Source organism: Mycteria americana, chromosome 1 (genome assembly GCF_035582795.1).
Source record: "Mycteria americana isolate JAX WOST 10 ecotype Jacksonville Zoo and Gardens chromosome 1, USCA_MyAme_1.0, whole genome shotgun sequence".
In the NCBI taxonomy this organism is placed as follows: domain Eukaryota; kingdom Metazoa; phylum Chordata; class Aves; order Ciconiiformes; family Ciconiidae; genus Mycteria; species Mycteria americana.
In genome coordinates, this window is record NC_134365.1 from 163,101,436 (window position 1) to 163,126,488 (window position 25,053).

General features: G+C 40.6%; 1 protein-coding gene across 2 annotated transcripts in view; it reads left to right on the forward strand.

Annotated features, from left to right (window-relative positions):
• Window positions 1–1,705: 1,705 nt before the first annotated feature.
• The window catches only part of DOCK9 (dedicator of cytokinesis 9), a 136,918-nt gene continuing 113,570 nt past the window's right edge, over window positions 1,706–25,053 (forward strand). For both annotated transcript variants that reach the window (XM_075526447.1, XM_075526456.1), the window contains exon 1: window positions 1,706–2,299. In XM_075526447.1, coding sequence (XP_075382562.1) covers window positions 2,186–2,299 — 114 coding nt within the window. In that variant the 5' untranslated portion in view covers window positions 1,706–2,185. The remainder of the gene's footprint in view (window positions 2,300–25,053) is intronic.

A 25,053-nucleotide genomic window follows, 5' to 3' on the forward strand; every position in this document is an offset into this window, starting at 1 on the left:
TGTATTTTTCCTATGTAACTCTACCTATACGAGTATCATTCAGAGTCTTCTTCAGACTTGGAACACTGTCCCTTTTCCAGCAAAGCTGCATAACATATATGTGAAATATTTATATATAGCAAATATAGTTAAATTATGCCATGTTATATTTAAGCAATCACAAATTCAATAGATTAGTCTCTTTTTTTTGGTCAGAATTGTCAGAATTCAAAGCACCTGAGTGCTTTGAAAATAACATGATTTTATTTTAGAAAACGGTCATCTATTATTTATAAAAAATCTACAGCATGTTTACTTGTGGAGGTTTGAGATCTAGACATACCCTACAGATTGAGATAAAAAAAATAAAAAAAGTGATCCTAAGACAGCTCATTCTAGTTACTCTAGCTAAATGTTTACATAGCTGCTCATCCAGTTTTGTGTCCAGATAATGTTTGACTAGTATCCAATTTTCTGACTTATCAGCCTAAACATTGACACATAAACACACCAGGTCTGTGAAATCATGAACGCGCGGTATCTTTAACAAGCCTGACGAGTCTACCTCTCTGCGCATTCTGTCTGTCTTTCTTACAGAAGGTATAAAGTAATACAAACACTCAAGTTGTGACAGACATCCTACTAAAAAAAATAGGTCATACATTTGAATAAACGAGCCTTAGATACAGGTCTGCAAAGTATCAGCAGAAAGATCCTTCACCAACAAAAACTCCCTCGGTGTAATCTATACATTTGTGTATTTGGACTTTTTATCCTCCATCTTTCCGAAAGAATTGCCTCAATTATTTGGAATTTTATTAGTTACATATGTGTTTGTGAAGCATCCAAAAAAGTAGGCCCTTTCTCTGGCAGGCGTTTCTTGAGCACGTAGCCTCAGATACAATCACTTTGCGATCTTTTCTTTCCACCTGAAAGCGTCCCCCCGCCCCAGCCACAGCACTCAGTCGCTCCCTCCATCAGCAGTAAGCTGCATACAGTTCAGCGTAGAAAAGTGTTTTCACTTTATATAAAAAGATGCCTAAAAAGATAAAGGGGCGCGAGCCCTAACGCTCTCAGATGCTCCAAGCATTTAAATGGGCCCAACGCCTGTGTACCCTCCGAGTTCAAGAGCACTACTAACCAGTCTCTCCGGAGGAATTCACGGGAATTTAAAAAGCTGGAGCCGTGCACGCTGCTACGCAACTGAGCACGCGCCTGCGACTTCACGTGCAAACAGAAACTATTTGGGAGAAGAAAACCGCCCCAAGGGAAAACCTCACACCCGACGCTTCATGCGCATGCATGAGCCGCGCTGTTGGTAGTGACCGCGCTGCTTCCGAACTGTGACCGGTGTAGCTTCGGCAACAATCTCACCGCTTTGTGACTCTCTCCCTACATCACGTGCTTATATAGCCCCGCGTACGTACGTGCGCGTATACATAGATACCGGTGTAAACACGAGCAGAAGCCGCTGGCGCAGAGCCCGGCCCGGCAGGGCACTGCAGCCCGCGCGGCTTGCGGCGCTTTATCCCCGGCCCTCGGGACGCGGCGGCTACACCCGCCGCTCCGGCGTCCCCCGGCTGCGCTTTGCCGCCGACCCCGTCGCTCGGGGCCACACCCCGGGGGACCCGGGACGAGCACGGTCCCCCCCCAGCCCGGGGCCCTCCGCCGCCTCGAACGGGACACCGCCGCGGCCGCCGCTCACCACAGCCCGCCCCGCTGAGGGCGGGGCCTGCCCGGCAAGGGCGGGAACTTCCGGCTCCAGCCGGCCCCGCCCCTCACCTTGGCCTCGGGTCCGCGCTAAGCCAATGAGGGTGGGGAGTCGCAGCCGGGCAGGTAACCAGGCGCCCAATCAGAAAGGCGCCGCGGGAACAGGTGGGGGCGGGGCCTCGGCGTGCCGCGCGCGCGGCCCCGCCCCTTTGCCCCGCTCGCGGCCGCGCCAATCGGCCGTCCGCGGCGGCGCCCCGCTCCCCCCGCCCGGCGGCGCGCGGGTGTGTTTGGAGGTGGGGGCGCGGTGCGCGCCGGCTCCGCGGGGGAGGGGCTACCTGCCAGGAGCGGCGCCGGCTGCGGCACCCGCCGGCGGGGCTCGCGCCCTGCCCGCCTCCCGACGGCCGCCCCCCGCCCCCCGCCGCCGCGTGAGGGGCCGCCCGGCGGCCGGGCCGTGAGGGCAGCGGGCGGCCCGGGCCGGAGGAGCGCGGAGGCAGCCATGGCACTGGTGGCCCCGGAGACTCGGAAGTTCACGCGGGCGCTGAGCAAGCCCGGCACGGCGGCCGAGCTGCGGCAGAGCGTCTCCGAGGTGGTGCGCGGCTCCGTCCTCCTGGTGAGTGCGGGGGCGGCCCGTGAGGGGCGGCGGCGTCCCGCCGGGGGCCCGGGAGAGGCTGCGGGCGGGGGGAGCCGCCGCCGGGGCCTCTCGGGGCTGCGGGGGGGGCAGGCGGTGGCCCCGGAGGAGGAGACGGGCCCTTTGATCCCTCCCGGGCCCGCCCGGGCTGTCACGGCGGCGGGGCGGGGGGGGGGGGGGGGGGGGGGGGAGGTCGGCGCGGCCCCGTGCCGGGCTTGCGGCTCTTCGCTTCCCCCGGAGGCTGCTGCGGGCGGGGTGAGGTGCGGGTGCGGGTGCAGCCGCAGGCGGGGCGGGGACGCTCCCAGCGGCAGCCGCGCGGAGGGCGCCATGGGATGCGGCGCCCGGCGGGCACGGCCGGGCGCTCCCGCCCTCCCCGCTGCAAACTTCTCCTCGGCGTGAGGCGATGCGGGACAGCCAGGGCGAGCGGAGCTCTGCGGGAAACAGCGGCACCCTCCGCGCTGTAACCTGCCTCAGGCTGGGCGGAGGGGCCTGCGTGCCTCCTTTCTCCTCCACCTGTGGAGCGGGCGCAGCGGGCGCTTGGCCTTATTTGACTGAAGTGCTTTCGCCTGTGTGAAAATAGAGGTGCAAAAGTGATTTTTCATCTTACTACGGTCTGCACGCTTTACACCTAAAACACGCTTTTTGTTGTATCGTACAGAATGAAAGATGAGTGCTGGCAAGTGTAGCAGGAATGTTTTAATACGTTATTTGTCCCTACTGTCTGTACTGTGCTAGCGCATGGTGGTAGTTCTTGCCAGTTCACAATTGGGCGCATTAATTTAATTTAAACTGCTGAAAGTAAATTTGTGTGAAGGTGTTAGATGGTGAACTGAGGCAGCTGGGACTGAGAGAGAGAGAGAGGGGTATGTTTTTTTGGCCTGTCCGTACCCAGGTGAGGGCATCTTAAACAGCCTCAGCAAGATTTTTCAGAGCTTCTCTCTTGGGGCTCTTATTCATGGTATGTATTTGTTTTCCATGTTTTTTTTTATCTCCAAGGGGAATGTTTTAGTAAGCACTTAACCCTGTGTAAGTAGAGAGTTTTTGGTGCTGGGGTTCCTGATACTGGAAGCTTATCTGTCATTTGTTTTTCACTCTTGCTAATGCTAAGTGTGGTCTTGTCTAACTTTTTTAAACAGCTTGTCAGAACACTGTTTGTCTTGTCATAGCTAGGTGTTGTGAGAGTAACAAATGCCGTAGCTGTAATTCAAAGACAACTACCTTTCTTTAATAAAAAAATGGCTCTAAAATTAAATTACTCTTTATTTAACTGTGGGTCACAGAATATATAATAGAAGACCTACTATGCGTAGTTCAGGGTCCCCCTGAATACTGACAGCTTTCCACAAGACGCTAGCACATATACATGTAATGAACATCCAATATATGTTAACACTTCTCCAGGGATCAAGTCTTTCCTGCGAAGAGTGGAAGAAGGACGTATATATTTAAAAAATATTTTTCGTATTAAGGGAGCATGAAAGGGATTTAGGTATTTTCATGACACAAATAAATGTTTCTTTTGCAGTAATCGGCAACCCTGCCCTCCCCCCCTTCCCCTTTAGAAGTTTTTTTCTTAATTCACTTATGACTAATGTCATTGAGATGAGTTGGAAAATATTTATCCCATTCTTTAATTCATTCAGGTTCACCAAATACCTAATAGGATGGTATTCACTAATATTCCAGGTATTTTTGCCACAACAACATATTCTGTAGAATTTGAAGGAGGTGAAAGAAGTGATGGTATGAAGTGGTGTACTGGCTCAGTCTTATTCTGGATAGGGTCTTCCATCACTATTTCAGAAAGCAAAAATGGTGACTTAACCATTCATGGCGACTTAACATTCATGTCAAGTTTGTGATCCTTTTCTGTTAGCTTGATGCATGGAGCAAAATCCCCATCTCTCTCCCGTGCAGTCTTGTGCTGAAGTTCACCTTCCTGTTCCAGCTGTATTTTGCCCCTGCTGTTATGTATTTCCTACCATCATAAATGCTGTTCATTTTATCACTGAATTCCTATGTTCCTGCTCACATACTGTTTAAATCATGAAATAAAAGGCTAGTGATTGCAGGTTTACCTTAACCTTTTTACCTTTTCTTCCTCCTTTGAATGTACTGTAACTCTTTTTGTTGAGCATAGTGATGTTTGGAATGAAATGGTACTTTTTTTTTTTAAAGGAGGTGATTAGGTGGGATAGGTGGTTTTTTTTTTTTTGCTATAAAGGACTTTTTAAAAATACTTCTATAAGTTTGACAGGTTGAGCTGTTTCTTAGCTGTTGGAGTTTCTGGGCTTTATTATCTGAAAAATCTCTCAGGCTGACCTGGTGAACATAGGATTCTTACCAGTATTATCATAGTTGTGGAATACGCTATTCAGATGCATGGCTTTAAAGAAAAGAAGACCCACTTTCTTTCCTAAGCTGCCTCTCAAAGCTCCTTGATAGAGCACCCCACCAGGATTTTTTCAACTGGATTGTCAACAAAATATCTTGCTTAAAATATTGTTCAGCATTGGTAACTAATGTGACCTTACTGTCATCACTTGCTCATGAACAAATACTGAAGTTTTCCAGTACTGAAAAAATACTGAAGCTGTTTTCCATTGGCTAGGCTTGCAGTGTAGAACCTGGAGATAGGAAAGAAAGAATTCAAACTAGCAGTTCTTGGTGGGTGATCTGTCAGATATGCACAACCAAATATTGCTTCTGACTACATCTCTGCAGCAGAATGTACTGAGCAGTGATGCAAATCATCCGGTCGTTACTTGCAGTAGCAGATAAAAGTGAACTGCTAATACCTCTGAGGTTGTATAGATTCTCTAACTTGTTATTATGGCTACTGTTTAACAGTTCCATCCACTTTTACCATCAACAATGTATTGCTAGACTTAAAAAAAAAAAAAAATTCACATCTTTACATGAGGTTTATTAGATCACATTTCTAAAATATGCTTGTCTTTTCTGCTTTATAAATGTTCTTAGTATTGTACTGATGAAAGAGGACTGAAAACAGCATGTAAATAGGGTAGCATGGTATATCTTAACTTTTCAGATTGCTCTTCACTGGAACTAAAAGTGGGAGGTTTTCAGCCAACTGACAGGCTAAGTAGCTTGGCTGAGTAGTAAAAAAACATTAAGCAGATGTGGTTAGCTAAGCTAGTTTTCATCACAGAATGAAGCAAGCAGTCTTGTCAGCATTTGACATCTCATATGTTCTTTCTGTTAGATTTAGTTTGCTGAACCAACAAGTACAGTTTGGTTGGCTGAACTGAAAACTTCTTATTTGGCAACCAGCGTTTCACTGTGGTACAAGGCACATAATATATATCTTGATTATTTGGGTTCAGTTTTTGCTATTTTCTGCTTGACAGTAGCATCCTTGCTGAATATGGTTGTGTGCATTGTTGATGTTGTTTTGATTTCAGACTAGCCATATGACTTTTTGGGTAGCCAGAGGCATCACGTTTACATTTATGTCTGGGGAGGAAGACTATGGGGATGACAAGTCTGTCTCTTAAACTAGCAATCTTACCAAGAGCAGTTTTCAATGCAATTTTAGTATTACACACAGTTAGAAGCGGTCTCTTTAAGTGGTGATGAGTTACTCAAAGCATGTTGTATACAGATCAGTAGCACTGCTGGAGGGATATGTGGTGTCTTGTTCAATGATATGTTAATGATAAATTATCTCAGTGACAAAACAATGCGTTCTACCCTATGTTAAATTAAGCTGACACTTAAGGATAATAAGCAATTAAGAGAATGTTTGGTATACCAGGTTTGGTCTGCTTTTGCCTAGCTGTCAATAAAATGCCCTTATCAAATATGCAGATAATGAAAATGTTTAAATATACCAAATAATGCAGCAAAAGTTGTTTCCCCTATGTCAAAATTAACATTGTACAGAAGAAACTGGAGATATGGGAAACCAGGATGAAATCTGAGTGATTCCCAGATTGTTCTGTGCAGTTCTCCTTTTTGATTAGGATGTATAAAATAGGTTTGAGTATTTGAAGGCTGGAATCATCATGTCTTAATATAGTCTTGGGCTTTATGTGTTAACTTCAGGTACCTGGCAGAGCTCTTGAGTTCTAAAACTCAGAAGAAAAGAAATTCAGCCTTTCAGATGTGGAGGAAAATCAGTATATCATAAAGACAATGCTTGGATCTCCTAACGAGTCTTTGATCTCACTCACTGATGTTCTTTCTTTTTTTTAAAGAAGACTTAGTCTTGATTTTAACATGATGTCAACTTTGTCTTTCTAATCCTGATCTCTGCTTTCTGTGAATCTCAACTCCATAAAAAAGGATAGGTGCACTCCATGCTATAGTATTACAATGTTTTTAACATAGTGTTTTTCGAAGAATACAGTTACTGGGAGGATTACATAGTATTCATTTTGTTTGGTATTTTCCTTTCTGGTTCGTGTATCCTTTCGTATGCCCTGTGCACAGAGGGCTTGTGTGCTTTTCGGCAAAGCGGCTTCTCTGTATACGATGAATAGAATATTTGGAACCTCATTAACGGTGAGATTTCAGTTGCAGTCTTTGTGAAGAAAGAGGTAGTTGATGGCTTGCTTTAGGAAAGTAGGAATTAAAAAGTGATACGTAATGCTGAAGGGATGAGTGAGGACTGGGATCGGCACCTCAGACTTGTGAAACTAACCACTCCATTCTGTGAGCAGTGCTCTATTTAAGGTAGTGGTGGCCTTGGGGCTACTGGTGAATATCCAGAATAAAGAAAAAAGCAGCAGGAAAGATTTCTCTAAGGGATGTGGTGCGAAGGGGTGCCGTGGTTCTCTCACACAATCACAGGCTGGCTGAGGTTGGAAGGGACCTCTGGACGTCATCTGGTCCAACCTGCTGCTCAAGCTGGGCCACCTAGAGCCAGTTGCCCAGGGCTTGCATCCAGATGGCTTTTGAGTGTCTCCAAGGATGGACACTCTGCAACCTCCCTGGGCAACCTGTGCCAGTGCTTGGTCACCCTCACAGTGACAAAGTGTTTCCTGATGTCCAGAGGGAACCTCCTGTGTTTCATTTTGTGCCCATTGCCCATGTGCACTGGGCACCACTGAGCAGAGCCTGGCTCCATCTTTTGTGCCCTCCCTTCAAGTATTTATATAGATTGAAATCCCCCTGAGCCTTCTCCAGGCTGAACAGTCCCAGCTCTCTCAGCCTTTCCTCATAGGAGAGATGCTCCAGTCCCTCAATCATCTTTGTGGCTCTTTGCTGGACTCTCTCCAGTACATCCATGGCTCTCTTGTACTGGGGAGCCTAGAACTAGACTCTTCTGTGTACTTGTTCTGTAAGGTATTAGTTTGCTTTTTAAGAACAACGTAATCTTAGCTCTGTGTGCTGAGGAAGCAAGCAGATCGCAGGCTGATTCAGACTGGAGTACTTGTTGGTGTCAGTGTAAATCGAAGCCTTATCTGGAATTCTAGTTTTAAGCCTCTGGGCCCAGGCCAAGCTTTGGTTTGGGGCCCTCTCTGAATAAAAAGGCCCATTCCCTTTAGAGGACCAGTTAGAATTTCTTTCTGCTCACTAGCTGAAGGAAAAGGTAGTTTAAGAAGGAAATTTGTTATTCAGACCCTGGAATTGTTGTGTCAAAAAACCCCGTGAAAGTTCTGGATCATTTTTCTATCTTGAGACAATGAGGAGGAAGAAATAAGTCAGTTGAGGCTGAACATTGTCTGAAAAATCGTGATTCACAAGATTTCTGTGCAAAGGTTAAATGTGAAGTAGACCTTGTTATATACAATATTGTCAATGCCGGTAGTTCTGGAAGAAATGTCAACTTTATAATTCTGAGGAAATCAAAGAAACATGGTTTAGACTGGCTTTTTTTCTTCTAACTGCTTTTGCAGTACTCTTGAAAAGTTTCTTCTAGTGATGATTCTAGGAAAGAATACTAGTAATTAAAAAATATGGGGCACTAAATCAACAAAACCATTCACTTTTCAAAATGATACCTCACTCTTCTAAACTTGTTTGAAATTTTCAGTGATGAATGAGTTTGTGCATAAACAATGTTACAGTCCCTATAAGTTGGAATCAAATAGTCCCTTTTGAAGTTTCTTCTACTAAGAAACATAGTTGTTCATGCAGTGGGAATATCAAGTGACCTCGCATAGAATTAACTAAGCAACCAAAATATGCTTTAAAACACAACCCTCCCCCAAACCCAAACAAAGCAAGAAAAACAACTCCCCCCCCCCCCCCAACTATATTTAAAAAAAAAAAAAAAGTAAAGATTTATGTTTAGTCACAACAAAGCTGAAAAGGACTAATGCTGATCCAGAGCTGCTAGAATCCAGGGAAGCATGTAATATAGATCCCTCAGTGTACACAAATAATCCTTAACTGCTGCTTTGTGTACTTCTGGGTGCTTTTTGATACTCAGGTGTAGCTATTCACTTAAAAAGAGATAGCATGTTGACAGATACTGATCTAGGCTTTGGAATTTGAGGCAGAGACTAAACTGCTTTTAGTACTACCGGGTACTCTGTGGGTGGGAAGGAGTTATTTGGTGGATTCAGAAATAAGACGGGGGTTTATGTTTTTACTACTATAAAATTAATCCCCCAACAAAGAGTGACTACACATTATACTCAGAATGGATAATGCTTGCATAATTTTAAGTAGAGAAAGCATTTAAATATCTGGTTACATCAGTGCAGGATGTAATACATTGGAATTTTTGTGTTATCATAAGTGAAATGTAGTTGATTTCAGGAGCCTGGAATTCAATTTACATGAGTTTGTAGACATTTAATTTGGTTTCAGCTTGCAAGTCCAGAGCCTCCACTGCCTTTGGATGCTTGTGTTTTGACATTAAGAGATATGAGCTTGCTACCTTATTGGTTACTCAAGGCACAGCTGCCCTTCATATGCTGAAGGGAGTACTGAAACATACATGAATAAGAAAAATAGAAGCTTGACAGAAAGAACAGGGTGTTTTCAGTGGGAGAGGCAAAGACTAGTAAGATAGCTCTTGGTCTCATTTTAACAGGTTTGTGAAGAAATCAAAAGTCAAATGGAAATGCTAGCTAGCATTGTGGATATTAACATATAGAAAAGAGGCTTTGGTTTTAAGGTGATTGAAAGGTATTCATCCATTTGCCAGTTTGACGGCATTGCCAATGCTCTTTCGTGCTCTTTCCTCTTTAATGTTGCATAATGGTCTTTATGTCCTTTGGTTTCAGAAGACATACTGTTCTTTACCAGGGCGCTGATACTGGCAGAGAATCTGCTTGCACATCACTTGGTCCCTTTCTAGACTCATTTGTAGACATGGTTGTAAATGACTGCAGCCAGGCAATAGAATAATACAGAACCGAAGGTTTGTAAAAATAAGACTGAAAGTCACCTCATCTAGCCCATTCCTCACTTGCCCCAGTACAGTGATGATGCAAGTGCTATTTCAGACCTCTTTCTGCCAGGCATATTTGCACCCACTTGCATTGGCACTAATACCTGTGTAGCATAATGTCATCTGATTTAGTAGGTGGTTTAGCTGAAAATCATAGTAGTATGTTTGCCTTTAAGAATGTTCAAAGAGGCTTCACTCTTACTGTTTGCTAGTCCAAGAGGGATTTTAAATTCACGTTGGACCTCAAACGTCAGTGAGTTTAAAAAGAGCATTCAGGTTAATGAAGAGAGGACACACGCCATAATTATTTGAAGCATGCTATTCTAGTTTCCTTCAGAAATTGTCTTGGGATTCTTGCTTGCCAGGCTTGTTATCACCTTAGAGTTATTTGCCTGGTACTGTATATGGCCTTAGATGGACCAATAATGTTATATGTTAATTTCTTCCCAGCCGGAGCGTACAGCATGATCCAGTAAGTTTTTCCTCACATGAAATATGAGGTTTCTAATAGGAAAAAAATTCCTACTCTATACAGTCTTGCTGGTAAAGTTCAAGAGACAATACTTCCAGCGTAATATTTTGGCAGCTAATGGTCTGCTGGAGGGGAAGTTGGAACTTGTTCCTGACTCAACTACGAACAAAGGGAAGGAGAAAGACCTGAATCTGAATAACTTCCATAGAGGGATTAAAAAAATAAAAGGATGTATGAGCCCTGAAGTTTCTGCAGCCCTTCACTGAACACAGTAAGGTTGCTCAAAAACTGGGTTTTAACTTTTTTTTTTTTTTTTCCCCCTAGTCTGCTGTCCTGTTGACCATTATTTATTCTGGCATGGTTTCATTAGTGTTTCTGAAAATAATATCCTATAATTAGTGACTTGTTCTGTAGCTCTCTAATAATAATAAATTTCTGTTGTGCTTATCATACCAGTTATTTAAGAGCCCAGAATAATCACGTCAGCTTCAGAAAGCTGAAAGTTATGTGACCACTAGATGGAGTTCAGTGAGCATATTTCAATACCAGAAATCCTATGTAATGGCTTGAAATACAAAACAGTTAAAAGGGCTAGGTGTTTTGTCTCACGCTTAACAATAAATGTTCATTTGTTCAGTTTAAATTGACTTGGACAACTTACTAAAGTTCTTTGCGTTATTCTTGGTATGTCTGTCCTCAAGGTATACTTGAGTTAAGTTTGATCTTAAGGCACATGCTTTACTGGCAGCTCCCACTGCTCATCTGTGGGTGAAAATGTATTGCTATTCATGTACGAATGGACTTGTGAGAAGACTGACTTTTCTGCAGCTCTCAACTATGTGATCTAAAACTATTAGCTAAGACATTTAGTGTTTTGTAACTAGCAGGGTTTTAAATTTGTGTGCATCTCTCCATCAGCACATACAGAATACCATGTATGCAAGATTTGGAATAGCATTTCTTGGGTTGTGTCATTTATGCCTCCTTCCCACTTCTCTAAATGTATAAAAGGCATAATAGATACAAACATTCCCTTGTCTGTTGATTAAGAGAAACTTGTGATATTAGGCAGTTATGACAGCTTCCTTGACTAGATACAGATTAGTTCTTGACAGAACTAAATCTTGCTTCAATTTTCATAAGCATTGTTTTTGACTTTTGATATCATCTTTGACATTAGGGACATCTCATACGAGTGATAAACTGACTCTGGTCTTCAGCCTGGTGGTATACTTAGTATTTCTAATGTCACAGTAGTTTTTTTGTTTCTGTTTGATGCAAATCTCTTCTTAAGGCCTTGCTGAGTGTGCAGATTCTTGGTCAAAATTACATGGGAATCCAAGCTGCTATTCTCAAGACTACCTCCTGGAGTAATCATACTGGCTTGCTTCTGAAGGACAGAATTCTCTCGGATCTTTTATCTTTGTCTCCATGGTTAGTATGTGGCTACCCAGTGTAATGCCACAGGATCATGGAAACTTACAGGTTGAAAGGAAAATCTTGAAGTTGCCTAGTGCAATGCCTTGCTCAAGCAGGTCTAGTTAGAGCAGTTGCTCAGAGACTGTGCCAAAGTGGTTTAATATCCACAAAGATGGAAATATTTTAACTCCAATAGTTGATGACCCTCATGGTTTAAAAAAAAAAAATCTTTTTATGCAAATGGAATATTCTGTGTCTGTTGCCTCTTGTCCTCTGACTGTACCTTCAAGAAGAGTCTGGCTCTCTCTTCTCTCGAACTTCCCATTAGGTAATTGCAGACAGCAGTAAGATCTCCCTTTAGCCTTCACTTAAGGCTGAACTATCCAAGGTCTCTCAGATTTTTTTTTTTTTCCTCATACATCATATGCTGCAGCCCCTAAACCATCATGATAGCCCTCTCCTGGACTCAGTCCAGTATTTCAATATCTTTCTTGTACTGAGAAGCCTGCTTAGCGTGTTGAACTTGCTGTCCACCAGGATGTCATCCTTATCATCCACTCATTCAGACCACATCTGCCTGATTTGGCTACAAGGATGCAATGGGAGACTGTGTCAGAAGCCTTGCTTTACTAACATTATTCAACATCCACTGCTGCCTCCGTGTCCACAGAGCCAGCCATCTCATCACAGAAGGCGTACAGGTTGGTCAGGCATAGTTTGTCCTTGGTAAATCCATGTTACCTACTTGGAACTACCCTCTTACTCTTTGTATGTCTGGAAATGGCTTACAGGAAGGTTTGTGTCATAATTTTCCCGGAGACTGGAGTGAATCTGACCAGCCTGTAGTTTCCCATATCCTCCTTCTTGCCATTCTGGATAGTGGATATGAAGGTTACTAAGAATAACCCATATCCAAGCAGACACTCTGCACTAGTTTTGGCAAATCAGGTGCTTAAGAGTTTTACTCTAAAGACAGAGTAAAACTCACTGTTGTGGCCACAAAGCAGCTTTTAGCACAGTTCCTTCTTTCCAAAGACGTATGAGTTCTTGAAGAGAATTACTGGACAAAGCTCTTCTATGAAATTTGTATGAAGCAGTCATTGCAGAAACAGTCTTTGCAACAAGAACTAACACCTGAATTTCCTTCTTTCCTCTAGGAACATTCCTAGTAAGTATGAACTGTTGTATATACACTTCTTTTCCCTCTTGCAGGGCTATTGGATCTTCAGTTCTTTCCTGCAGTATAGCTTTATCAGGCAGAAGCGAGTATGTTGGCTTTGATATACTATCATCTGGTTGTTAAGGCACTCCGAAGAGTGTTAAGTGATGTTGGTTTTAATCTCTTTGGGCTGAGGAGGCTTTAGGTCCACATCTCTAGCATTCTGAGCTGATACACAGGCCGCTGCCAGATGGAGGGAAGAGTGCTCCACCTACAGATACTGTCATGTTTTGTGAGAAGCTGAATTCAGTCAGGATGTGTTAAGATCTCTAAGGAACCAGATGTTCACTCCTGTCAAGATGGCATCAGTTTGGGCATGTTAAATACCAAGGACAACTTTGTAGGTAAAAATGTAAGTACCTACTTCTAGTGTTTTAGAGATTAAGCATATTTTTGTGGCTCTTATGCTAGGACCTGGATGCTTGTATCTTGCCTGAATTATGTTCTCTTGCAGATATGGGCCTGTGTCTTTATGAAATGCTTTGCTATAGTGATGGCATATCTGAAGACAGAATGTCCATGTTGTTTTTAGTAACACATTCCATTGGAAGGTCTTCCTAGTTTGATCTGTACTCTCTCAACTGTGCAATTTCTGTCTAGGTGCCTCTAATAAATTCTTATTTTGTTAATAAGAATTTTATAGGATCCCCTGAAGATTTTAAATCAGCCCAGATAATTGTTCCCTAAAGACTTCTACCTTCCTAAGTGTTAACCAATGCCAAACTTAGACTTGTAAATGTTCGTTAGATTTGTCTGATGTCTAGCAGGCATGTTTACTTTGTACCTATGTGATTAGGCTTTCTGGAACTCATTTGGTTGTCAAAGGGTTGCTTAACATGTTGATTTGAAGTCCTTCACTTCCCAAGTGAAAAGTGATTATTAGGCAGTTACTGTAATCAGAGGAGGACTGGTGGTTAGACCCTTAAAGCAATTGTCTAACTGTACTGTTAAACATTCACAACAGTTTTTTGGAGGGGAACTAGAGCTTCTTCTTTATTACATGTCCAAGAGAGCATGTCTCGAAAAGATATGATTGTGAACAACTTGGAGCTAATACAACTATTAATCTTTTTGTCTTCAGCAATCTCATAGTGCAGTCGGTACAGATTCAATATAGTGTACAGCAAGGAGGAGATTGCTGCTCATGTAAACAGGCAGTTTGGCGTAGGGATGTAGTATTAGCAATATATACTAACTCAAATAGCTCTTCATAAGCCTGCATGCTTTCTGGTGCAGACCATTTTTTCGCAAACCAACAGAAGACAGACATTAGTGAAGTCTCTTTACGGCCTTTCTTTCCTCTCCTCTACTCTTCCTTATGGAAAAAGACCTTTTCATAACCCAGGCTCAGCTAAAGGCAGTTTGCAATGTCTAGCTTGCTGCTTATGTGATGTACAGTCTGGGCTTGTTCATACGTTGATTTTTTTGTTCTGGTTTTTTTTTACCATTGGATTAAGACTTTTACCTACCATAAGCTGTCCTTTAGCTCTTTTCAATTGGTAGAGAAAGTTCTTTCAGACTTTTACAAGAATTTTCCCAGCCTCTGGTTTCACTTTGAGATGTAATGCTGTAATGGATAATATTACATTGTGTCACATTTCTGTCTGGATGCTCACTGCTTGTGCAGTGCGGTTGCTCGTTATAATTGCAGGAATCTCCTTAGTGAAACTGGAAACTTCCACTTTGCACCAAGTTAATGTCTTAGGAAAAAGTCCGCTTCTTGGCAGGCTTCTTTATATTGCATACTATTCAGATTTCTTGTAATATTAATATTTAAGCATCCAGTCAAGCTCCTCCTCCCTGTGGTTTCTTCCCACCCCTCATGTCCCCATATTTATCTCCCCTTCAAGCTCTATTTGGAATGCTTTGTATGTCATTGTTGTTACCACTGTGTTGATCCAAGTCAGTTTCAGTTGCCTTTTCTAAAATAGTGTTGAAACATGATGCTAAATTTATTTAAGATATAGTTGGAATTAAATTTGCTCTTGATGGGTTTTGAATTAGAACACCTCCCAGGGTCACTTCCAATCTGAATTAGTCTACGATGCTGTTATCTGTTTGTCTTTCCAAATGAAATTTTTGTCTTCCTGTTTCTCCACATCCTACCTAGTGCTTTAAAAGTGAGGTAATTTTCTGGGCATTTGAAGGAACTGTCTAGTGCATGATAATTTGTTGTAAAGTGACTTATTTTTCTCATGCTTTCTTAAGGCACAAGCTACTTTTTCTACTTTTTTTGCTAGAAACACTTCCAATTATAAAGTCTCTGAAATTGCATGGAACAACCCTCTAAACAGTGCTTCCTTTTAATGATCTCTTAACTTTTGATATCACATTTGGAACCTGAACTTTGTCAGGTCTCTCTAATCCTACATTCCAGATGGGAATGAAGTGGGCTTCAGAACTAGAAACAGTTAACTTGAATGTATTTTTGGGGGTGCTTTCCATGGTAATTCCCATGACTATTTTCCCTCACATGTTTGCAAGGACGTCTTTGTCCAACCTTAGTGAATGGAGCAAAGCATTCCCCTCACTGTCCTGCTTCTTGTTTTTGAAGAGGGTAGGGTAGGTAGAGAGACAGAAGAAGGTACGGAGACATTGCGGTGCAAGGTCCATGGTTATGTATGAATTGTCTTTGCCCTTCAGAGTAGAATTTATGCCAAATTCTTCACCATTGCCTTCTTTATTCTCCCCCCACAAAAAGCTATTCGTTGTTAACCGAACTGCCTTAACACAATTTGTATTTCTTATAATATGTGGAATGTGCTAACTGCTGCCTCTGAGAATATGGGACTGGCAGGAACTGCTTGGATCACTGTCAAATACTGATTTTTTTTTTTTTTTTTTAAAATCAATGTGTCTGCATGTTGTTATGGTGTATTTAGGTTCAAAATGTAATGAGAAGCATACGAGATGTATTAACTAGCCAGATGTTAAGGAAAAATGCTAATAAATATTTCTTCTAAATATCCCATTATAGCATGCAAGTATTTCCTTGAGATAAGTTCATTTGCATGGGGGCAAATCTGTAGCTGACCTCATTAATCTGCATATTCCCTCCCTTCATGCTTCACCTAAGTCCTTTTAATTTAGCTTGTTTTAACTCCATTGCAACAAATTTGAGTTTGTAAGTTCCCTCTTTCATTCAGTTTAACAATTCGGTAAGTAAATAAGTAAATACATCTCAGTGCTTTCAGTTTAGCAGAAATATAAAACTAATAAGCAGTCTCTGACAGGGTGACTGATACTATTATGGTGTGGGTTGGGACAGTTATTTTTTACAAATTCCTTGCCTTTAAAAGTAGTTTAAAAATTTAACACTTCTCAGTGTCAATTAAAGATGTTTACATACTTGTGGGACAGATACCAGTACAGTATGTGGAGTAGAATCCTGTAGTGATAAATGCAGTCAATACAGGTGTGATTCACTACAAAACCAAGAAACCTATGTATTTCAAATTTCATGCTATATTTTTGTTTCAGATGTGGATGTTGATCTGAACTAGATGTTCAGTCAGCTGTATTCTTTTTTCCTTTTTTTATGACTATTGGCTATTTGCAATCAAGGACTAGATAAAGTCAGTTTCTGGCAGGTAGGAATTGACTGATCACTTTGCATGTAAGGAAGAAAGGAAAAAGTAAAGACAGCCTTCAGCTCCCTTGTGGTTTGCCTGAACTGATAATAGCATGCTGATAATGTATAGGTTTGATTGAAGTAGGTTTATATAACACACTGGTTTTTTTTCCATAGCAGCAGTGATTTAAGAATTTTCCCCCTCATTTTTTGAGTTTTTTATTTTGAAGTTTTTTGTTTTAAACACTAAAAAGCACATATAGGTCAAGCAAAGAAATGTTTGCCAGTACGAACTCTGTGCTAAGCATTCTGGGAGAGTGCTTTCTTGCAGCAGATGAGGATTCTTTGTGGCTGGCAGCAGAAACTGCAGCAGTATCTTTGCAGTTTCCTTTCATCTTTGATCATGTTCTAAGGATCTCTGAAATATAGGAGCTCTTTCCGTGACACTCTGGAATATCTTTTAATCTCTGTTGCGGAGTATTGCACATGCTGAAAGCCTCCTATCTTCTACAGTTGAAGTACCCTTTGCTTTTCATCAGCCTCTGATTTTTGTCTTCTGCGGCTGGATTTTTGGCAGTGTTTGGCTTAAGCAAATAGGATTACATTTCAGTAGCTGATGGTTTCTAGTCGAGGAACATACTAAATGTCGGATGTAATGAAGATTGTACAAAGAACTATTTCTGTGAAGCACAGGAAAATTATTCGAGTCGAGCAAGGGAAGAAGACATTCTGCAAATGCTATCAGGGCTGCTAGAAATGCAAAATTCGACAGATTTGGAATGGGTTGCACTACAAGCGTGGTTCTGTTTAAAGGCATTCGTACAGTTTTTGAGAGAAACTGTGGTTATATTTGCAAACAGCAAGGGGAAAACAATGCCCTTGAATACACAGCATTCAGCTTGCCAAATGAAGATTCAGGAATATTGATTCATTCATCCCTGGTAAATACAAACTTGTTTCATTAATAATTTTATATGCTAATTGAAAGCTAAACTAAAACCAGGATACCGTGTTTATTTAACATCTGCTATGTACAGACATGAATATACCTTGTCCTGATATTGTAGGATGTTAGTGCATGTATGTGAACATACAATACACGTGTGCATGCAGCTGTAATGTTAAAGCTTAGGATTCGTATTCATTGTATCATTTAGATTTGTATTGATAGCTCTGAAGAATTTGCAATCCATAAACAGGATTGTTGCAGAAGATCGTATGCTGTTAGATCTCTCAAAACATACTCTTGGAATGCATTTGGCACTTCAATTGAAGAACAACAGATGATTACGTTATTTGGAAAAACTAAGGAATGTATTCTTGGGAAAACAGTAACCCAGGATTTAAGGTTTATTTTTTTCAGATGGATTTGAGTACATTTTTTTTCTTTTTTTCTTCGTCTGGAACTATGCTATTTCTGTTTAACTTACTGAAAGGGATACAGGAGCATTCTAGAAAAAAGAAAGGGTTAAAGGGAGTAATAACTGTTTTCTGAACCTGCTTTGCTCTCAAAGGCTTTTTTAGGTGTTGCCTGATGCAAAGAAAACGGGCTTTAAAGTGAGACTGCTGTCTTTGTACCCCCCAGGTTAATGACGCATTTGTGCGTCAGATGTATTGCATTTAGGCTTGAGGGGGTGGAATTGCAATAGCTAATGTGCACTGCTTGCTTCAGAATTGGGCTAGTTAAGGATTTAAATATTTATTTTAAATAATTTGGGGTTACTTGTTATTTGCTTTGTCACTGACTAGGTAGTTGGAATAAGAAGGGTGTGGTACACTGAAATAACCGGACAAATTTTGACAAGCTTGTCATGCCTGCTGGCGTACCCACGCTGTGCAATTGCAGTTATGGAAAGCCTTTAGAAATTTCATAAAGCTTTGTTGTCGCTATGTTGTTCAGTTCCTTTCTTGCTGAACTCAAATATAAGGAAAAAAAAAAAGGGGGGTGTGTGTGTATGTATCTGTGTGTGTGTATATATATATGCATGCATGTGTGTATATTTATATGCCCCCACACACATATATGTATGTTTATATACACAGATACATCCACATAAGTTCCCAGGAAAGAATACAGAATAATCTGAACCATCTTCAGATGCTTAAAATAACTTACAGTATGTATATTACCCTTCATGATAGTATTGCATTTTATAAATTCTTAGTATGGTTTGATATTAGAAATAAAATGGCTTCCTCTAGGTATTAGAAGCCTTTTTACACTGTTAGCCATTTTTAAGTTAGCCTCATACAGATGGTTATTAGACATTTGTTAAACTCTGGCCAATGAATACTTTCAATAACTTTTGCACTCTATTGAATTTAAGGCCTAACGCCTTTTCTGGCCTTAAATTCTATGTATAGTTAAATGAGTGAATGAAGAAATACTTTTTTTTTAGAATGTAATATGAATTATTGTAACTTGGAGGGTGCAGTGAAAATTTTTGGTATTGTATAACATTTTTTTCCTTCTTTGTTTCATGTGGTATTGTTCCAGCAATAATTTTTTTAATTTAACCCTTCAGAGCTGGTTTACAAACTGGCAAGATTAAGCACACAATATGCTTCTTACCATTTACAACCAAGGTTCCGTTTACAACCGAGGTTCCACATTTGTCACTTAAGGTGTGGGTGTTTTTTTTTCTTTCAACTCCCAAATTTCTAGATGCTTTTAAATAATTATACTGTGTTTTTAGATTTTTCCTGTATGGCTTTGTCAGCTTGGTTTAACTGGGAGTAGTGGGTCGAGTTAAGTTTCTCCCTGGGATAAATACTTGGTTAGTATGGAAGACTGTGCGGAATTGAGAGGTCAGAATGACTTCCTGCTCATTGTACTGGACTAGTGTAGTCCATAAGAACAAAAGTCAGAATTTACGAGAGAAAAAATGGGACTTCATTAAAAGGTCACGCTCTTGATAGTCATAGCTGGCACTGGCTGTTGCTTTCTGAGATACTGTCTGAGGCTGGGGAGCAGTTGCTACTGACTTACCCCTGGAGAGTGGAAAGCAGGATTCTCTGAAGAGTGGGAAGAGGGGGAAAGATGCTGCAGTCCTGGCAACAGTGACAAGTTATGAAACTCATCTAAGTACATGAACCTCTTAAATGACATACTTTTTGTACTCTTTGCTATAAAAGCTTATTTGGCCAGTGCTTCCTCCTCTGAATGGAGGCTTTCAGGAGGAGAAATTACCTCGCTTCTCACTGAGAAGCCCTGCAGGGAGGTGAAGAGTGCAAGAATCCTCTTCCTCTGATGAGAAGCTGTATGGCCAAGACCAAAAGAGAGAGGCAGTGTGTCACTTCCCTGTGTTTTCTTTTTTTTTGGCGGTTGTTGCAACAGATGCAAGCGTGGGTGTATGGCTTCACCTATTTGTTTGTCTGTGCTGTAACACATATTCGAGCTGCAATTTCTTACCTCTGCCTTTTTGGCTGTACCTACTATTTGGTCTATTTAGCTATTCTGGATCAAATATCTCCTGATATAGAGCTGTTGTCAGAACACCAGTTAATTTCAGGGAGTCTTTTAATTTAAGAACACATTGATTCTCTTGCAAAGCCAGTGTTGAGTATCTGTGAAAACTTCCTGCGAACAGAAAGCTCTTGGGAAGCAGTTCTCCTTGAAGGAAAAATCTCCTGTTCTGTGAAGAAATAAGGAAGCAGTAGTAGTTGATTTAGCATACATTTTTCTTATTTAACTTGTAATCCAGAGGTCAGGAGGCTATATCTGAAGTCTTATTAAATCTAATTAAAGTTTTATCTTAAGCAAGTCTGCTCTTTTGCATGGAGGAAATCAAAGATAAAATGAAACCTGGGTGAGAGTGTCTTCTCAGGAGTACAGTGTCTTTCTATCCATCTGATGTCATTAAAACTTGGAATGAAAATGCTATTTCTTATCTTTGGGATAGGAACATTTCTAGCCTGTCACATGCACTTTATCTTGCCAGAACACAGGGTCTCTTAGGGTCTTTAGGTCCACATGGGTAAAAATCAATATTTTAGTAAAAGATTATAAATTTAGTTTGAGAAGCTATTAAGAGTTGCATCAAAATTACTGAAAATATACTTCCCCAAATGTCCACCTAGGGCATATTTATTTTCCGCAGATATTGAGAAAACATTCTAATTTGCTAAGTTTTGTAGTAAGTTGAAGGATACAGTTTCAAAATATTAGCTTGTATGCTTGAACTACATTACTTAGTTTTGATTTTTGTATTATTGTTTTAAAATCCATTCCCATTCCCAGCATGATGTTACATGTTATTTCTGCTGTGTTGAAGTATCTTAGAGTTAGGAGGGGTTTTTTTATGGACTTTATTTTTATATTGAAATTCCATTTTATTGGTAATCATTGTATAACCCATGACTATCTGAGTGAAGTGTTACTGTACGGTTTAGGGCCTAAACAGCTTTTTCAGATGATAGACAAAGATGGAAAATGAGCAAAGGAGAATGATGTAGTGACAATAAAACCAATGAGATTTTAAAAATTTGGGTTTTGCTAATAAGCCTGTTGAAATATTCAGTGAAGGAAGAGGCTAGCTGAGTGTACTAGCAAGGTAATGGAGGAGCTAGAAACTTCTGAAGTGAGACAGACTGGGCTGAAGGACATTAACTTTTTTTTCCTTTGTTTATATTTGTCTGAAAATTGCAGAAAGCAACATACTACTTTTTCCATGCTTGAAATGGTTTTTGCTCAGTTTGCTTCTTATGGCCTATACAACACTGCTGTTTCTGTCATTAAATTTTATAACCTTGTAGTTTGGTACAGCTACTTCAGGTAATTTAGTAGCTGTAGCATGTGCAAGATGTGGCCTAATAATTTTAAGTAGTCTTTTATTAAGCCTGATGTGGAAAATATCCTTAATTTGAATTAACTGTTACTTAATTTGTGCTTATACAATTTCCAAGAAGAAATGCAGGGCATTTTGAAGTAGTGTATGTCCAGCTTTTAATAGGATAGATGTAGGTATTTGCTGGAAACAGAACCACCAACCTTATTTTTTAGTAACTGCAGTTTCTTAGTCTGTGTAACCTGTTGACTTGACACCAATGCCATCATTAGGTGTTACTGAGTTTTTGTGTGACTGCTCTTTCTGTGTTGCTCATGAGTAATTTAATTTATTAATAAACTGTGACATCTTTAAGATATACAAGAGTCTGTGCTTGTGGGAAGATGGACAGCAGTGAGCTCTGTCATTCTGGAAATAACTCCACAGTAGACATTCAAGTTGCAAATATTTTGATTTCAGAATAATTTTAAATTATATGTGTATGATTTTCAAAAAAGACTGTTTTCTTGATTTAACATGTGTTCGAAATAAACTTTAAAACATTCATTTATTAAAAGGCCTTATATTAAGGTCCATCCTGGCTGTCTGAATTAACAAATTAATATCAACTTGCTTATTTAAAGTAGAAAGGTTTAGTAGAAATAAAATAGAAATATATAAAGGAGAAAGTTCTAAGGAAGTCATTCTGCTGAGTAAGTGGAAGTTGTATTTTTTTAATGGGCTTAAACAGCTTATGCAGCAATTCTCTAATGATGTGCAGATAATTTGTATGGCTTAGTCTGTTATTTCACTCTCAACTTGCTTCAGCTTGTAACTGTATTACAAGTGGCTTTTATTCATCAGCAACTGGAGCATTAGACCTCATTAGGCTTCTTAATAAGGAAGAAACAGACATGTTTGAGTACAGCATCTAACTGTTGCATAGTTTTTCATGGCTCACTTGCGTGAGAGCACTTCTTTTATCTCCTTTCATCTTACTGCTTTGAGTGAATAAAAACCTCGTGTCTTATGTGCTGGCTTGTAGTTTTGGCTAAATCTCCTGATGGTTTCTGTAGAATTTTTTTGTTTTGACCTTTCATTAGACTCCTTTGGGAAGAATGCTCAAATGTCCATCTCTGGTATCCCTCTGCCCTCTCAGCAGGGGAAATTGCAGCACAAATTCACCAAACGTAGTTCCTGTAGCAAATAAACTTCTTTGAAAGGTGCACGTGAGAGGATCATCAGACATAGGTTGGCAGACACTCAGTGCACTGGCATGCAAAAGATAAGACTAAACATTGTATCTTCAGGAAAAATTATTTAAGACTGAGGATGAAATCTGAGGATAGTTCGTCAAGCCAATATGCATAAGCCGTTGTTCATCCATGACAAGATAGGTTGGACTAGCACAGAAAGATATCTGGGCCAAAGAATATGGCATTAAGTTGCATCCAGGTAGAAAATATGTTCTCTTTGAATGTAGCAGCAGAGGCTCTTGCAGGAGCTGGATATCCTGCAAGCAAGATGTCTGGAGTTAAAAAAAAAACCAAAAAACAAAAAACAAACCACCAAACAAGCAACTTCAAAGCCGTATATGATCTTGAGGAATGGGAAGAAGACTTCTATGGTGGAGAAGCTGCGTGGGTGGTGCTTTCAAGACTAGAGTCTAGACTTAGTGAACACACCGAAAGAAGTTGACTTCTCTGCTCTTTCTTCCTGATTAATACTTCCTTCCACCTGCTTTAGGAACAGCCTGAAATGCTCATTTGAATCACCTACAGATGCAGGTATCCTATTCTGGCACGAAATTAAATGCAATTAAAGTAAAGCTGGGAGCCAACTGGTAACTCTTGCAAAGTTCTTGTCTCTTAGAACTCTACATTGTGAAATCTGAGACAGGTTTGTATTTCAGTTTAGAGACAAACCAAGATGCATTCTTATTTCAGCCCAAGGACAGAGGTGAATTAACAATATCCTCAAGGAGCAAACTGCTCCTGGAAAATGTCTTGTAAGATTGGTGTCTATGCAGTGGGAAGACCTCTCTACCTCAGGCTTGCGTGGCACAGAACTGCTTCAGTTTGAGAGATCTTCAGACTTGGGGTTTTGACTCGCTTTTTGTCTTTCGTTTGGTGTCTGTGCTGTCCTATTAATCTCTGATAATTGTAAGGTACTGTCCAGGTAGGAAAAAATCCATCTTTAGTCCAATACTGTTCTCACAGTCAGTCTGCTTGTACATGTCCTATCTATAAGGAGGTATGTCTGAACAACAGTTAAATCCTTTAGCAGAAGTGCGGTTTTAATCTTGAAGTCTTCTATGCTGACTAAATTCTACCGATTTCTTTTCTTCTTTTTTTCTTTCCCCTGGGACCATAAGGAAGTCAGGTTTTCCCTGAAAACAGAAAGATATCTGCTAAGATGGTGTGAAATGAATCCATCACCAGTGAGTCAAGCAAGTGCACCTTAAGTTGATACTTCGTAGATAACAGTATGCAAAAGTGTCACATGGACAAGACTTAAGTTAATCTATATTTTGCTTAGCTCCGCTTTGATTTTAGACTTATTTAAGTTGTATTTGTCACAGAGTAAGAGTGTCCAAACTAAGGTACTGTATCTTATCTGACAGATCATAATGTCTAGCTGAGGGATATCAGTGAGGTATGCCATGTTGGTGTTAACAACTTTAGCCAAATTCTTATTCCGTGAAATAAAGAGCTTTTAAAAAATGCATTGCACAAAAACATTATGGACCCAATAGAGGCACTGACTGGGAGAATCCTTTAACTTTATGCTGTTGCTGAAACAGACAGATCAGTTTTTTATTCCAGCTTCCTGAGTAGTAATACAGACCTGTACATTGGTGTTACTTTTTTCATTGATGCAACCTACTTATGATAGAGACCTCTTCTATGTGCTATCTCAGCATTTTTGTCCTGTCCAGGCTACCTGATTCTCTCCCTAAAAATAATGTTTTGAGAGTAATTTTAACTGTAATCAAAAATTTGAGATTTGTATCATTCATTTTAATATAAAGAGATGCCTCTCCAAAGAGGGGTTGTGATTCTACCTGTTCCAGAATGGGCTTAATTCTTACTTTACCAAGGCAAGTCAGTGAAATGGGACTATTTTAGTTATAATGTTGACAACATGAAAAGTTATGTAATAAGTAGCACACTCATATCTGTGTCTTTTTTTTTTTTTTTGTCTTTTGGCTGATTTTCTTGCTAGAGAATGTACTCCCTATTGGTGGGACTGCAAGTTACACATTTGCAGTATTTGCCATAGGAGGAATGAGTCTTCCTAACTGACTTTCTTGTGACTTTTTGTATTTCATCTGAATGTAATGTGTATGGCAGGGAATCACCAAGTGAATTGCATGCTGTATTCCATCTGCTATCAGCTGGCTGAGCCTTTCTCTTGAACTTGTGAATATATTCTTCCAGGGCAAGCGCATATCTGTTGGTCACTTATGAAACTCAGCAGTATTAAGATATGTATAGCTGTAACACTGAATCTTCCACTGACATGTGAAATGTTATGCCTTTAATACAGCTGCAAGGCAAGCTGCCAAGTGTGGGAGGACAATGCTAGAATATCTCTTACTAATAGAGATGAGAGCAAGAATTATTGGCTTTTAATGGTACTTACCATTCTGCTAAAGTGGGTCCGTATTTTCATATGAGCTACTGCCTTAAAAACCCAAACCACAACCCAACCAACCAAAAAAAAAAACCCCAAACCCCCAACGAAACAAAGCATCAAACCCCTTCCAGTGGTCCATCCTTCTCATTTTTGAAAGTTATTTGTTAAGAGGTGCTGTGAGTTGCCAGGGAATTTAAAGAGCCACAGAGGAGTAGAGAACAGATGTAGGGTTTTAGTAAATGATGTTCTCACATATACAGGACATGCAAACCTACCACAGG